The sequence below is a fragment of the Pongo pygmaeus genome, chromosome 2, assembly GCF_028885625.2.
Source record: "Pongo pygmaeus isolate AG05252 chromosome 2, NHGRI_mPonPyg2-v2.0_pri, whole genome shotgun sequence".
Lineage (NCBI taxonomy): Eukaryota > Metazoa > Chordata > Mammalia > Primates > Hominidae > Pongo > Pongo pygmaeus.
Window position 1 is genome coordinate 165,365,065 of NC_085930.1, and position 14,511 is coordinate 165,379,575.

The 14,511-nt window shown below is 41.2% G+C and overlaps 1 protein-coding gene and 1 long non-coding RNA gene across 4 annotated transcripts in view; one reads left to right on the top strand and one right to left on the bottom strand.

The window, feature by feature from the left end:
- The window catches only part of KCNAB1 (potassium voltage-gated channel subfamily A regulatory beta subunit 1), a 487,064-nt gene that overhangs the window by 394,608 nt on the left and 77,945 nt on the right, over positions 1 to 14,511 (top strand). For all 3 annotated transcript variants that reach the window (XM_054480674.2, XM_054480675.2, XM_054480676.2), the window contains 3 exons: positions 4,044 to 4,081; positions 8,583 to 8,662; positions 10,957 to 11,001. In XM_054480674.2, coding sequence (XP_054336649.1) covers positions 4,044 to 4,081; positions 8,583 to 8,662; positions 10,957 to 11,001 — 163 coding nt within the window. The remainder of the gene's footprint in view (positions 1 to 4,043; positions 4,082 to 8,582; positions 8,663 to 10,956; positions 11,002 to 14,511) is intronic.
- Positions 230 to 6,995, bottom strand: LOC129032800 (uncharacterized). The gene is made up of 5 exons (XR_008501465.1): positions 6,812 to 6,995; positions 4,758 to 4,884; positions 3,685 to 3,758; positions 2,591 to 2,664; positions 230 to 1,910 (listed from the first exon to the last, which is right to left on the bottom strand). It is a non-coding gene; the product is annotated as an uncharacterized LOC129032800 (long non-coding RNA).

Consider the following 14,511-nt stretch of genomic DNA (forward strand, 5'->3'; position numbering starts at 1 on the left):
AACACTTACTGACCATGTACTAAGAACCCACTTCTATTCTAGGGCTGTGGAGATGCAAAGATGAATGAAATAAAAGTGTAGCCCTCAGACAGCTTACTCTCTAGTAAAAGATATAAACTCTATAAACAAGTAGCTAGAAAACAAATGAGTAGCAAGTGTTGAAAGGGCCAGGGAGGTAGTCATCATGAACAAAATAAGCTGAATGTAAGAATGACAAACTCCAAGAAATGGAAGCAAACACTTTATTCTTATTAAATTATGGTATAGGTATGTAATAATGTAAATATATATAATATTTGTATGCCATTTTATATTAAATTTTAAAAACTAATTGTAAAAGGAAAACAATTATTGCTATATTTTTATTTCATAATTCATTACTGATTTGACTTGGAATCAGAAACCTCACATCTTTTTTTCTGTACCAAAACATGTTTCAGGCCCTGTATTTTTCACTGTGATGTACAGAATGCAGCCTTAAACACTTAAGCCAGGAGGGTGGTTGGTTTTTTTCAGATTAATTTTGGAGTCGAGCTGCTCCTAAACATAGGCTCTTCCTAACATGGATGGAATTACTACTGTAAATGGTTCTTATATCTAGAATCACCTCTTCCAAAATGTGTGTACAATCCTGGCTTTCAGCATTGTTCTACTTAGACTTCAAATAGACTTCAGTACCATTTTTGCATTACAGTTTGATAACGTCTAATCATAGCCCAACATAGGTGCTATCAAAAAATAAGGAAGGTAAGCTAGATAATATTATTTTATTTTCATAAAGTTTGAAGTCCGAGAACATTTTTAGAAGTTGGTTTTCAATGGCATAGTTTTAGAGAATAAATTTTACGGTATCATCTTCATTTCTGGAAACTGATCACAACGTAGGAAAGTAGATGAAATTATTCCTTTACAAATGAATTTCCCAAAAAGTTAACTTTATCTGGACTGAGAGAAGCTCACAAATGAAACATTGGTGCAATACTTGTGACTGTACCTATAGAAAAACAGTCAAAAAATATAAATAAGTTGTAGAGTCAGCAAAAAGCTCAGGACTTTGGGCTAATCTTCACTGCTAAGCAGAGATAGGGTTATCCCCTGTGATGACATTAACAGTTAAAAAATCTCTTCTGCACCACAGTGCAAGTAAGCCAGCCAATTTATTAAGCAAATGTTGACCTGATTTTGCTCAAAGACATAGAAGAATAGCCAATTAGTGGTGTTAATTACTGAATCCATGGCTTCTCCCATTTTAGCTTTGTGCCCAAAGCAATTTCTGATGAATAAGGAAATTAATGGACTTAGGGATAGTGTACCTACAAAATAGAGCCACCTATGGGCTGTTGCTTGACAGGCCTGACGTTAACTCCACACATCCTGAGAGCTCCATCTATAGTAACACTTGGTGACTTTGACCAATGCATTCTACATCCAAATGGTCTGAGACCTTTTTCATAACACAGAGTCAGCCATTTCCTGATGTTTTGCCTTTCATGGGCTCCTGTTTCTGAAGTTCCTTGACCCCTTCAAAATTCTCACCACACCACAAATAAATATAGTTAACAGTGTGCTATTCTCTATATCTGTGTTCTCATTTGCTGCAAGAGAAAATGCCACCCATAAATTAACTTGTCCTGAAAGTTCTCAATCTTATTTTTAACATACCAAGCTACAAAGTTGCTCATTAGACTAACATTTACAAATGCCTGTTGAGGCTCTGGACACATAATTTCTGCAGCATTCAAAAGAGACTCTTTTATAAACTGTGTTGTCTGTAAAAAGGTTTTGATACCCAGGCAATTTTTTCACTTAATAAAGAACTGTATTTCACAGCAGCTCACTTATTTTATTCTCATTCAAAAACAAATGCTGCCATTTCTTCAGTCCATTAAATTTTCCAACACCCATCTTTTCTGTGTAGCAGTCAAGGCTGATTTTTTTTTTCAATGGTGCCTTAAGATGTAATTTTTCTTTGCAAACATTCTTTGTTTGGATACTCTTCCCATCCACCCCCCCCCCCCAAAAAAAGTTATGCTCCTATTTTTTTCTTATAATAATTGTTTTTTAGGAGATGCAAAAGTTCATTTTCCTCTTCTTTTTACAGTAAGAAAAATATCAGTAAACACATGGTGGTGAAAAGCTACTACTCTTTGATTTCAGTGCTGGGAATACAACAGGAAGATGTGGAGTCTTTAATTAACTGAGAGGGCACAGTCCTCTGATTTAGGGGCTGTCTACCTGGTGAGGACATCAGCTCTTTGCTGTCAAAGGCAGCTGGAAATCAAAACATTTCAAGAAAAATCTTCTAATTGTTTAAATGTTGGCAACTTATTCAAAATTTATTAAAATACCAAGTGGATCAGCACCATTCTAGTCAAGCAAAACAAGGCACCCTGTGGGCTGCCCATCTGCAACCTCTGGATACATAGAGTATAAAAGTAAAACAATTTATGCCCTACTTTTCTTTTAGTCCCTGAGAAGTAAGAGAAAAGGTACAATTATATCAACGTATTTCCATGGAGTATGAAATCCAAGTGCCATAATTAATTTGGAAATGGTCTAATAAGGCAGTGTGGTGTGGTGAAAAGGATACCCTTCTTGAAGCCAGTCCTTTTGGGGAATCCTGGGTATTTCACTTATCGAGTTGTTTAATTTTCGATTCCTCATCTGGAAATAAGCATAAAGTGATCTGGTAAGCTTCTTAGTATACTGTCTGGCATTTGGAAAGTGTTCCATAAATGGTAGCTAGGACCGTTATTACAAAATGCAAAATATGCGTTTTCGACCACATTTCTTTGTATGCCTCCCAAATATCACTTGTGCCCAGGCCCTACTGCTCTCACTTCTGCCATCCCTCCCTGTGCTCCCACATTTCATCTCATGGCCTGATGGTGTAGGTCCCTGCTCATCAGCACTCTCTCGAGTTTCCCACCTCCGTTCCTGGCCCTCTTGCCTCTCCCTCCGTGCTCTTGCCTCTCCCTAGAATGTCTGTCCCTTTCTTCTTCGTTCAGTTAACCCCTGTGAGACTCGACCTAGCTGTCACCTCTTCTAGGAAGTCTTCCTAGAATGCCACCACCCTCCAATCTAAATAGAACACTCCCTTTTATCTGCCTTATGTTCACCTCAGTCATAGCATTTGTCAAATGGTCTTATAAACCGTGAGCTCCTGGGAGACAGGAACTGGGCCAATCATCTCACTGTCCCTCACACATGAGTGCAATGCTTTTATGTGGCATGTAATTAGGAATCAAAAGAATTCATTCCCTCCTTTAGGAAGGGAAGGGAAGGGAATAAATCCTCCTTTTAGGAGGATCTATCCATAAAGGATGGAATGAATAAATGAGGTGACTGGAGACCAGCATAGCAAGTGCCCACTCCACTTCAGCTTCCCTTCTGCTTTACGAAGTTTCAAACGTCTTTGGCTCCCGAGTGTGCATCTCTCCCCTTGCCTTCCTAAACCTTACTCCTGCTGCTGTCTCCACTCTCACCCAAACCAATGGAGATTTCCATTCTGGAATGGCAGGTCACGACAGAGAAGGCACATGAATGTCACCTCCTGAGTCTTGTAAGTGGGCACTGGAAAGACCTCTAAGAGGGTTTCTTTTGAAAAGTAATAATGAATAAAAAATACAGCCACTATTTGGAGGCAAAGAAGGGGAGAACCATAACCATAACCCAAGGTCTTACCTTCACTTTCAGAACATGTGGCTTCTTAGCTCAGTGGGAGCAAGAATGGATCTTGTACACTAGCATCCATGGTCCTATAGCAGAAGAGAAATCATCTTCTAGGATAGGGCTGCCAATAGCATGTATGGTGGCTTTCAGTAAAGAAACGGCACCCCTTTCTCCAGAGGGACACAGACCCCTTCTGGAATACTTAGTGAGAAGAAGACAGACTAGACCACAGCCCACATGTGCCCCTCATCCATGTACCTTTGTGAACTACCCATACAACCTATTGAGGTAGTCCCAAAGTAAGAATTTCCCTTATTATGCACAATATTAGAAAAATGATGATGAATAATATGCAAATATTTATTTTCTAGGAACATGGGTGACATTTGGAGGTCAAATTTCAGATGAGGTAAGTTACCTTTGGCCTCTATTATGCTAATGAAAGAAAATGCAGAGAGAGCTGTATAGCAGGAGTCCTCTTCCTGGGACCCTGACACTCTACAGGAATAAGGTTTAATTCACAGGAGATGGTAAAATTGACTCAGAGATGATTGTTGATTTTATTTTTCCTGTTGTATTTTTTACATTTAGACTATTAATAGCCCTTGAAGCTGTACATTATATATGCAGGTAGAACAGTCAGAGAATGAAACAATTTGGAATAAACATTAGTCACTTTATGAAAAGATTGTATTGCTGTGATGTTGTTTTGCTTTATTTATTTGTTTATTTTTAGCTGCAACTAGGATGACTAATTGGTCTCAGTTTGCACAGAAGTTTCTCAATTGTAGTATTGGAAGCCCACGTTGCAGAAACCCTCTCAGTCCTGGGAAAACTGAACAGTTGGTCACCTGGCTTGGGCGACTTAATCTAACCTCTCTGAGCCTCAGACCATCCTATATAAAATGAGATGCTAATGCTAACCTTGATGGTCTGTTGAAAGGATTAACACATCATGCTTGTCAGATGTTTATATAGTCCTCTGACTAGTAGGTAGCAGACACTCAATAAATGGCAGCTATGGTAATTATATTTACAATAAAATTCCTTTAGATCATCATTTGCACAGTCAAAACAGTACTCACCAAAGTGATATTTTTATCGTTTCCTTTAAGGAATACCTTCATGGCATAAGTGAGGTTTGCAGGCATTGAGCACCAAGAGCTCCCCTGAGGGCAATGTCCTGAGTCCCTCTGATCCTTCCGTGTCTACCTGCAAGAAGAGTCAGGGATAGTGTCTCTGAGTGGGTGCACTGAGTGGCATCCAGTCCCACTCTACCATTGACCAACCTGGTTTACTAACATTTACGTGTACTAATGATGGCCACATTAATAAAATGCTTGTACCGTCTACTCAGCAGGATGGTGGTTAAGATTAATGAGATGATGCCTGTAAAGTGCTTAGTGGGGTACCTGGCCCAGAATAAGCCCTTTACAAAGGTAGTTCTTACTATCATTCCTAACGAGACACTTGGGAAACAGAGGCTTTTCTCCACAGCTCCCAAAATCACCAGTGTTATTTAGCAGATCTGAGAGAGAAGTCTTAACTGTATATTCTTGTCCATCCTAATGCCTGTTCCCTGTATTGGGCACATGTCACCTTATAAGGCTTGCCTCATGGGGGCTCCCCAGGGATGCAGACTTCAAGCTGGAGAGTAGCATGCAGGACAGTTATTAGGAAGTGTTCTCAGGATCAGCATAGGGCAGGGAAGAAAGCAGCACTGGGCAGACAGAGAACTTGGGTCATGATGCAGCCTCAACAATGACCTCAGCCGACTCCATGGGGATCTCCAAAACTAAGATGCTTCTGCAGAGTTGTCTCAGTTTGGGACAACATAAAGGACTGGGCCTTTATGTCCTTTTACTGACCAGTCATTGGACCAGAGGCTGATCGGGAAGCAGGTCTGACCTTGGACTAGGTGACTTTCTCTAGCCAAGTGCAATTTCCAGAGAGGGCTGACAGAGGAAGGCCATTTGATGGCAGCATTCCCAGCAGCTCAGGGAATAAGTTCCTCAGTTCCAAAGGAGAACCTGAGGGCACATCCCAGAGTTTGCTATAGGACTCTCTCTGACTGGCACCAGGAAGGGGTGTATGGAGGAGGCACAAAGGCAAAGCCACAGAAAGCAGAGCACAGGCTATGGACTTGAAGTCTCATACAAAATAGGTGGCAAGCAGGGAGGGAGGCCTACAGTTAATAATCCACTGTATCCAGCACATGTATAACCTACTACTGATGGTGCTTGGAAGGGAAAAAGACAAAAATATCTTCCCTTTCTGAGCAGAGGGGCCAAGTAAAGTGCATTATTTCCCCCTAGTCTTCACTCTCCTCTTCACAGTGTCTGCCCTCTGCTGCAATGAGCCAAGCTTGCCCGGGTTGTAGTGTGAAGGGGTGACCTCGGAGATGAATAATTTCAAAATTTCAAGTCTAAAAACTACAATAAAGCTGTCATGGATGGCTGCTGAGGCGCTCACCTCAGATGCAGACCAGGAAAATAGCTATTGTACTTCCAGAGAGCATCTGTGGCCTTCCCTGGGTCCCTGAAGAGAGAATACCAGCAAAGAGAAGAAGGGAGACACCACCAGATTCAGTCTCACCCATCATAGAATTCTTTGAGCTCAGTGCTTTCCGTGTAGCAAAAATGCGGACCAATAGCAATAAGTTCACCTACCTCGATTTTCCTGCTTTCTCTCTGGCTTCAAATAATCTCAACACAAAGTACATGCAAATATGGAATACTAGGGCTGGCCACACCACAGTGTGCTGAGTTAATTGTTGACAATTACATCACTGTCAACACTGTCTCAGGAGGTGGGGATGTCCCCATCACTGGGAGAGTTCATTTATTGAATTACCATTTGGCAGGGATATTATCAAAAGGATACAAACACCAAACTCTGTAAGGTGCCTCTCAAAGATGATTTGGCTTCATCAAAAAATAAAGATAGATGTTACTGATATGAATAATTATTTATTTAAAATAATGATGAGAGCATATTAGCATCTTGTAGCACTTAATTTTCAGAGATTTATTTACTTTTTTTTTATCTGTAAGGTAGTTAAGGTGCCTTTAACTATAGGTAACAAAAGCCTAACTCAAATCAGGTTAACCCATACAAGAAAAATTATTTTGACTTTTACACTAGAAGTGTAGATGAAGAGCAAGCTTCAGGGCTGCCTCAGTCAGTGACTCCCAATCTGCTTCCCAGCGAGTCTCTGGCCCTGTGCGTCTTTGTGTATCAACTGCTTAAGAAAGGCAGTTGGCAGAAACCTAGGCCTCAATTAGAACAGTAACTCCAGGGAAAGGGTGTTGCTCCTAGAAACTCAGTAGGAACAAAGAATAATGTTCCCAGAAGTCTCCAGCAAACTTCTCCTCATACCTCATTGGCCAGGGTGTGTCACATGACCCTTCCTGAGCAACCCACTCGTAGACTCCCCCGCTAGAGGGAGGTGAGGTCAGCTTTGCCCGAGGCCTCTGGGCTTCATGCAGGAGAAGGAGATCCCTGAACAAAATCAACCCCATTTTGCAAACAAGGAAGCTGAATCTACAGAGAGGTCAGATGATTTGCCTACATTTATTTTTCTAGTAAGTAGGACTCTCAAGGCCAGAAACCACTCTTCAGACTTAGTTGGTGATGTTTTTCATTATTTCACATTCAGGCCTTCAAGTCCAATGATTGGGAAACATCTCTGTCATCGTTTAGTTTAAACTCCATCCAGAATTCTCCATCTTATCTTTAAAAAACTCTCTAGATTTGTATACATATCCAATAATATACCAGTATGTCATATGACATACACAGGCTAATATAAAATAGAAGCACAATAATTTTTAAAACACAGGACAGTCATAATAGGGAAAACTTGTCTTAACTTTTAATCTCGTTAGGATATAATTTAAAAATTATAGGAATATAAGATAAATGTTTTAATGGTAGTAAATTAAAAGCAGTAATAGCATACTATTATGCTAAAGAATCTGGATGGACTCCATTTTGCTAGCTTAACATTTTTCTTGGTAGGCTAATTTTTAAAGCAACAGAAAAATAGTTTATTTTGGAAATGTGGATGAAGCAACTTTAGCCTCCCATCAAAACATAATGGAAAAATCAATTAAAATTATTTGTGAGGTGTGTAATTTTTCAAATGACTAGTAAGTCAGTCGGCAAAATGAAAAAATGGCCCCTCTCCACTGTTGTTTATGGCTGTCCCTCTCTGGCTATTCCTTAAGCTGTGTATAGCTATTCTGTACTCTTCTGTCATACTCACCACTTGCGTTCAGCAGCACAAAGCAAGGAACAAGGAGCTTTGAGGTCTGTTCGCAGGCAGAACAGTGAGGAGCCGGGTTCCTGGTGAGTCAGAGGCACGCTGCCCCCTCTCTGTGTTGATTCAATGGCTGCTCTACGATGGTGCCTGAGATTTTGCTGAACTGTGGGTGGCAGGAGTTTTACAACAGTCACAGCTCTGTCTCAGCCTCAAGGAAAAAGTCATAAGCTTTCAGGTCAGGAGTCACCCAGCTGCCAAAACTTATTGTCTTGGAGAAAGGAGTTGAGGAATGGAGTCACACAGTGATACAAATGGCCCTCTTTGTCAGAAAGATTAAGATGCCATAAAGAATGTTGTCAAACCAGCTCTTCCCAGCAGAGTGAGAAACACAAATCTATCCACTTTGGGCAGGCTAAATCCCAGCCTTCAAGTAACCCCTCAATGTCCTATGTCTGAAGGAAAGAATACTTCTGTCCTATGGATACTGGCTGAGACTTCTTTCTTTCCCTCTCTTCACTAAAACTAAGAAAAATAAGGAGTGGTTAGTGAGAGGTCAGTGTTCCTAAAGACCAGTAGAGGACTCAAAGTTGCTTCCAGGTTTGGAAAGCATTTGGCTTTTCTGAGTGACCTTTCTCTCCCCTTGCAGGTTGCTGAACGGCTGATGACCATCGCCTATGAAAGTGGTGTTAACCTCTTTGATACTGCCGAAGTCTATGCTGCTGGAAAGTAAGTCAGTACCTGTTTGTGTCACTCAAATGGCATCTGTAGCACCAAAAGAATCAGCCCAGACCATTTCCACCATGTTGGTGAAAAGGTTCTGTCCTTTCTCCACATGTTGGTGGCTCTGCTGTGTTCTGCCCTCTACCGCCATTACTAGAATTGGGGATATTGACTGTCTCTGGCACTTTCTGCTCACCCAAACCTTCCTGCTTCTGGTCCCTGTATGAAGAATGGGCTGAAGGGGTATATGACCAGGAAGCAATTGCCATGTCTATGTGAGGGGCAGCAGAGTCTGATGCCAGAGTAGTGGCAGCGGAGATTGAGAAGTATTACTTGAATACATGAGTGACCAGATGAATGAACAGATTCCAAAATGGTTGCTCAAAAGTTAGTCTTTTTATTTCATAACCATGTCTCATAGTTTTTCAGCCCCTGAGGAACTGGAACATCCTCCTTGCAGGGAAACAGGAGCTCTCACTGTTTACCTGCCTGTCCCTACACTAGCATTACAGAAAGATCAGACGTCAAAGTCAGCATCCCCCAAGATGCCAAAGAATCTATTATCTTTTGTAAGAGGGGATCTCAGAGCCCATTCTGAGGACAGGAAGGGCTTCAGAGAGTCCTCGCTTCTTCTGTGAAAGGAGTCACATCCAACTGCAACCTTCCTTTGAACCCAAGGCAGATTTGGAGCCCTAAGACAGGGCTTGTTAAACCAGAACACATAGGAAATGTGCCAGGCCAGGCCTCAAGGTTCAGGCCATCCAGGTCCCAGCCTAACCAGCACATTTCAGAATAGATCTGGGGCTCCCTGGCCTCCTACTGGGAACATGGATGTCCAGCTCTCAGAACCAAGGAAACTAAATAGCTGCCCAGCTGTTTGAACAGCTCTGCAATTTTCTAACTGGACTGTGAGGTATAATCACCTGCAGGCCTAATTCGCCTCCTTCCAGGTGACAATTACAATCAAATTGCTGGACTTGCTAAATCAGGATGATCAGTGGATGGTCCCAGTGCATTTTCCTTGCATGAGTTTCCTTCTTTTCAAGAAGAGGTCTATGTTTAAGGACCATCAAGGAGGTTCAGAGCTCACATTCTTGATGCTTTCTGTTGAATCCAAGAGAGAAAGTAAAGGTTATAGGGTCTTGCTCCTTTCTGCCTTCTACCCCTTTCCATTGTTTTCTTCTTGTGGAATCCTGCTTAGTACCAAATGGCACTAAGGTAGAAAAAGGGAGAAGTAAGTAGCAAGTCTGTTAGAGTCCTGTTTGTATTACTCCTGGAGGATAATCGCTCTGATTAATTATTGATTGTCGGTCTACAATTGAGATAGGTTTCAACTGTGAAATGCAAGATTGCAAAAGGTAAAAGAGAGATAGGGAAAAACAAAAGCAACACCAATGTAAGACTCAATGCTTGTCTCTTTGGGGCATACTCCACAGCTAACCCGCATCATGGCTTTTTGCAAGCTATACACTCTAACAAAGACAGAACTCTCAGTTAACACCAATAATGACTAGCCATGACTCCCATCCATAGCATCCTAATTGACAAGGTGCCAATTCCACTGATCTCCCATTCACTAAGCATCTGAGACCCCAGCTGCTTCTGACAATGTTGGTCTTACTGGGAGGGACATAGAACATTTGTCTCCTCAATCTTGGGTCCCAGCCTGGGTAGGTGGAAGAGGAGAGGATGGTGGATGCCTTCAGTATGCCTCTGCAACCCAACCTTAGGGGCAGGAAGGACACTTCGTTATGTCTTCCTCTGTTTTGCTCCTATGACAAAGTTTATCACTAGAACCTAGGATGTTCTGTACGCGAGTGTTCTCTATGTGGGACATCTAAACCCACACATCGGTTCTCAGTTTATACCTGGGAGCAAGTATTTTTTATCTAAACAATGTGAGGTGTCATTGTTCTCCATGGTCACAATTGAATTGCTTCATAGCAATTAGAAGGAAAACTTTGACTCCCTTTGGACACCACCAAGCAGGACATTTATATATGGGATCATTGGTTCAAAAACACCAAACTGCAAAATGACTGCTGCTGCTTAGTATCAGGACTGCAGGCAGTCTCCTGCCAGCGTGTCAGGATTTGGCAGGTGCTTCTGGAATGCTCCGGAGCAGGATTCTGCAGGCACAAGCAGAAACAGCGGAAACTGTGCTACCAGCCGAGAGCGGCTTCTATTTTCGGGATATGTAGGCACTGAGAGTTCAAACAAGGAATGGTTCTTGTGTTCTGGATTGACTCCTGCTTTTCCAGGACACTGCATCCTAAGACATTATCTGTTTCCCCCTCCAGGGCTGAAGTGATTCTGGGGAGCATCATCAAGAAGAAAGGCTGGAGGTATTGCATTCGCCATAATTATTTGTTTTTAAAAAGGTATTATTTTGCACCAGAGAAGGAAAAATAAAATTATATGACACCTGACCAAAAGGCTGTCAAAAAAAATCAACTGTTGTTAAAGCAATGATTTATAGTGGCTTGAAAATAAATGCCGGCAAGTTCACTTCTGGAGCTTCAAAAATTATTGACTAGTTATTGATCACAATGAATTACCAAAGAGTTGAGCAGAGAAGGGGGGGATGTTCATGAAATATTTGTGCATAAAAAAGTGACAATTTCATGGCTTCTGACTGCCATTTGTGCTAATCTCTTGCAGGAAGTAACTTGACATGAAGCTGATTATCCCCACACACATGCATTTATGTTTGCTGTTTATTTTATTAGCTCTGGATGCAAAGAAATGATGAAACAAGAAGACTTTGGGATAAATACCCTAAAGCTTTCTTATCTGAACACATTTAGTCAGCATCTCTCCTGTGTGCCCAGGAACCCTGTTATCTGGCTATTCAGAACAGTGCTTCATCTGCTATCCTTGAGAAACATAAGGGGCTGTGCTTACACATCGTTTTCCATCATCTTCTGTAGCCAAAGATATAGTGGTAATAAGGGAAGCTATAACATCTATGGGCAGTGGGGAGGTAATACTTCCCCATTTCACTATAGATTTCAGCCCCAACAGCCACTACTTCCCCAGCACAAGCACAGAATTAAGCAAAGCCCAGCAAAGATTCCTGGACAAGTTTGGGGTCCTCCTCTGCCCTGGCATATCTGCTGATTACCAAATAAATACAGTGTAATTGTAGTAGTGAAGACAACTGTGGAAAGAGCTGTGTACTCATGCTTCAACACTTAGCATGTATTTTCTAAAATTTAGTCTAGGGAAAATGGACATTCTCAAAGAGTTCAAGAGTGGTTTTATTATGCTTTTGCACACATGATTTAAACTCTCTCTAGGAAGCGAAACTAAGAAGGTGAAACAGACCCATGTATTTTTAGGGCTGCTTACTCCCCACTCTGAGATAAACTTTTGGTAGGAATAGAGGGCCCTGTGGAAATGGAAAACCAAACATTTATAGAGATATGAACAAATAAACTTTGATGACCTACTTTCTCCTTCTCCCTTCTCCCTTCTCCCTTCTCCTTCTCCCCCATCCCAGGGAACTGTAAGGATGTTAATAGAAAACTATATTCCGCCTTATATATGGAAAAACATTCATGTTCCCACTCAGTCCTTCACCTTGCCTGAATTACTTTCCCACTTAGAGTATTGGTTTACCCATCGCTGCCTAAATAGAGACTGTATCCATTCCCTATGGTTGCTGCAACAAAGGACCAGAAACTGGGTAACTTAAAATAACAGAAATTTATTCTTGCATGTTTCTGGAGGTCAGAAATCCAAAATCAAGGTTTGACTTCAAGGTTGGCAGGGCCATGCTCCCTCTGACATTCTGAGTAAAGTTCTTCCTTGCTTCCTCTTAGCTTCCATTCCAGTGGTTGCCAGCCATCCTGGGCACTCCTCGATCTGCAGCTGCAGCACTTCAGCTCTTCTCTCATGTGTCTAAGTGTCTTCTGATAAAGACACCAGTCATATTGGATTAAGGGCCTACTCTACCTGTTAACTAATTATATCTGCAGTGATCCTATTTCCAGATAAGCTCACATTCTGAGGTTCTGTGGGTTAGGACTTTAACATATGTTTTTGGGGTACACACTTCAATTGTAACAGAAACCTTGGAGATAATTACACTAATAGTACAGTGAGGTCTGCAACAAGGTGTAGGCTGCTGGAGTACATCTAAGGAAGTAGGGAAAGCGTCAGTGCAGTAGCTCTTTTCTTTCTTAACACCCAGAGAACATTAAATTATCACTCTCCATAGCTGCAGAACCTATTTTGTATACCTTTTGTAGAAAATGGATTACCATGCATTTTCCACAAACTGCCTTTCATTCTTGCAAATAAAAACTCAAGCTATTATTATACTCCATAGCGTTTATATCAGTTCACAGTTGCCCCCATGAGACTGGTGAAAAGATAAACCATATCATCATAGCTTTGAGCCTATAAAAACTGTTTTTCAACTAGCACACTTCACTTCTGGTCCTGGTGCTACCACTTGCTAGCTGTGTTATCCAGGACAAGTTATTACACTTCTCTGATTCTCAATTTACCCACCTGTAAAATGGACAGCATAACAGTTCATGAAGTGTCATGCTGACAGACTGAGATAAGGTGTGCAAAAGCATTTTGAAGGCTGTGCTATATCACTGTAAAATACATTATCATTCTCTACCCACTCAGAAGAGTTGCTCTAACAGCCTCTGTGGGAGTCAGTGACAATTTGCCAGGCTGCTGTCTACTCTTACTCTTTGAACATATATGTTAGTGTGCATATCCATATAGGCCAAATATTTTACAGGAAGCCTAACTTTGAAAAACTAAGTCTGTGGCAGTGTTTGTATAGAATGGGCAGCTTTGAATAATCAAAAGGACTGCATTCAGTTTTTATAATATTCCATCCAGCTTTTTGTTGAAGGTGGAAAGTGCTAAAGGAGACCGGGCTCCCCTGTGGCAGATTGCTATTATAATAGGTATCATGAGGTTGATGTGTTAACCTGGAAAGTACATCAGCCCTTTCAGGTTGTGTTATCTCCAGGTACATGTATTTATCGACCTTCCATTATAGTGATTCAAATTACTTTTGGGGGGATTAACTTCAGTGGGATGGGGCTGCTAACATTTTCAACAAATTTTTCTTGTTGCAACCAAGTCGTCAGAGTTGGCACCGTCATTCCCCATTGGTTATCATTAATCATACTAGGCTTTTATACCCGAGAGCCCTGAGGCGTTGACTCTACAGATGATGGAATTATAAATGCCTTATTTCAAGCGCTCCTGAAGATTGGCCTTAACCTTTGAATCTCAAATGATTTTTTTTCTAGACCCGTGCAATCAAATTACATACCGAGGGAAACCAAATTGCACTGAGATCTGTTTCCCAATTTTATTGTATACCTGTAGTTCTCAAGACATATTTCTTATTCCATGATCATAATGCTAGGATTGCATTTCCTGCCCTTGGTTCTGGCTTTCAGAAGGTAATAAGTTTGCTGATGAGATTTGCACATTTCATTCCCTTAGCAGTAAAATGGTAGAAACTTGAGCTAAGGACTTTAGGACTGTTTTCCTAAAATGACATTTCCATTTAATAAGACACTCAAAGACATTTTTTTCCTGTTTGTTCTAAATATTTACTATTATAATTCACTTCATCATTTAGATGTCTATGTAGTCAGTTCCTGCCTGTGAATGTGATATTAGAAGAGATAATAACCCGGAGCCACAAGGGTCCATGTTCCTTGGCAGAGTGGAGTCCTCCTGGGAGGAGTTCACATGCAATCAGCGTGAAGCCAGATGCTGAATACGTGTTCATTGGTGTTTGTTCGTTTGACTTACTAAAGCAATTCATCCCCTCAGTCCTTTTACTTCCATCCCCACACGCCATTTCTGAC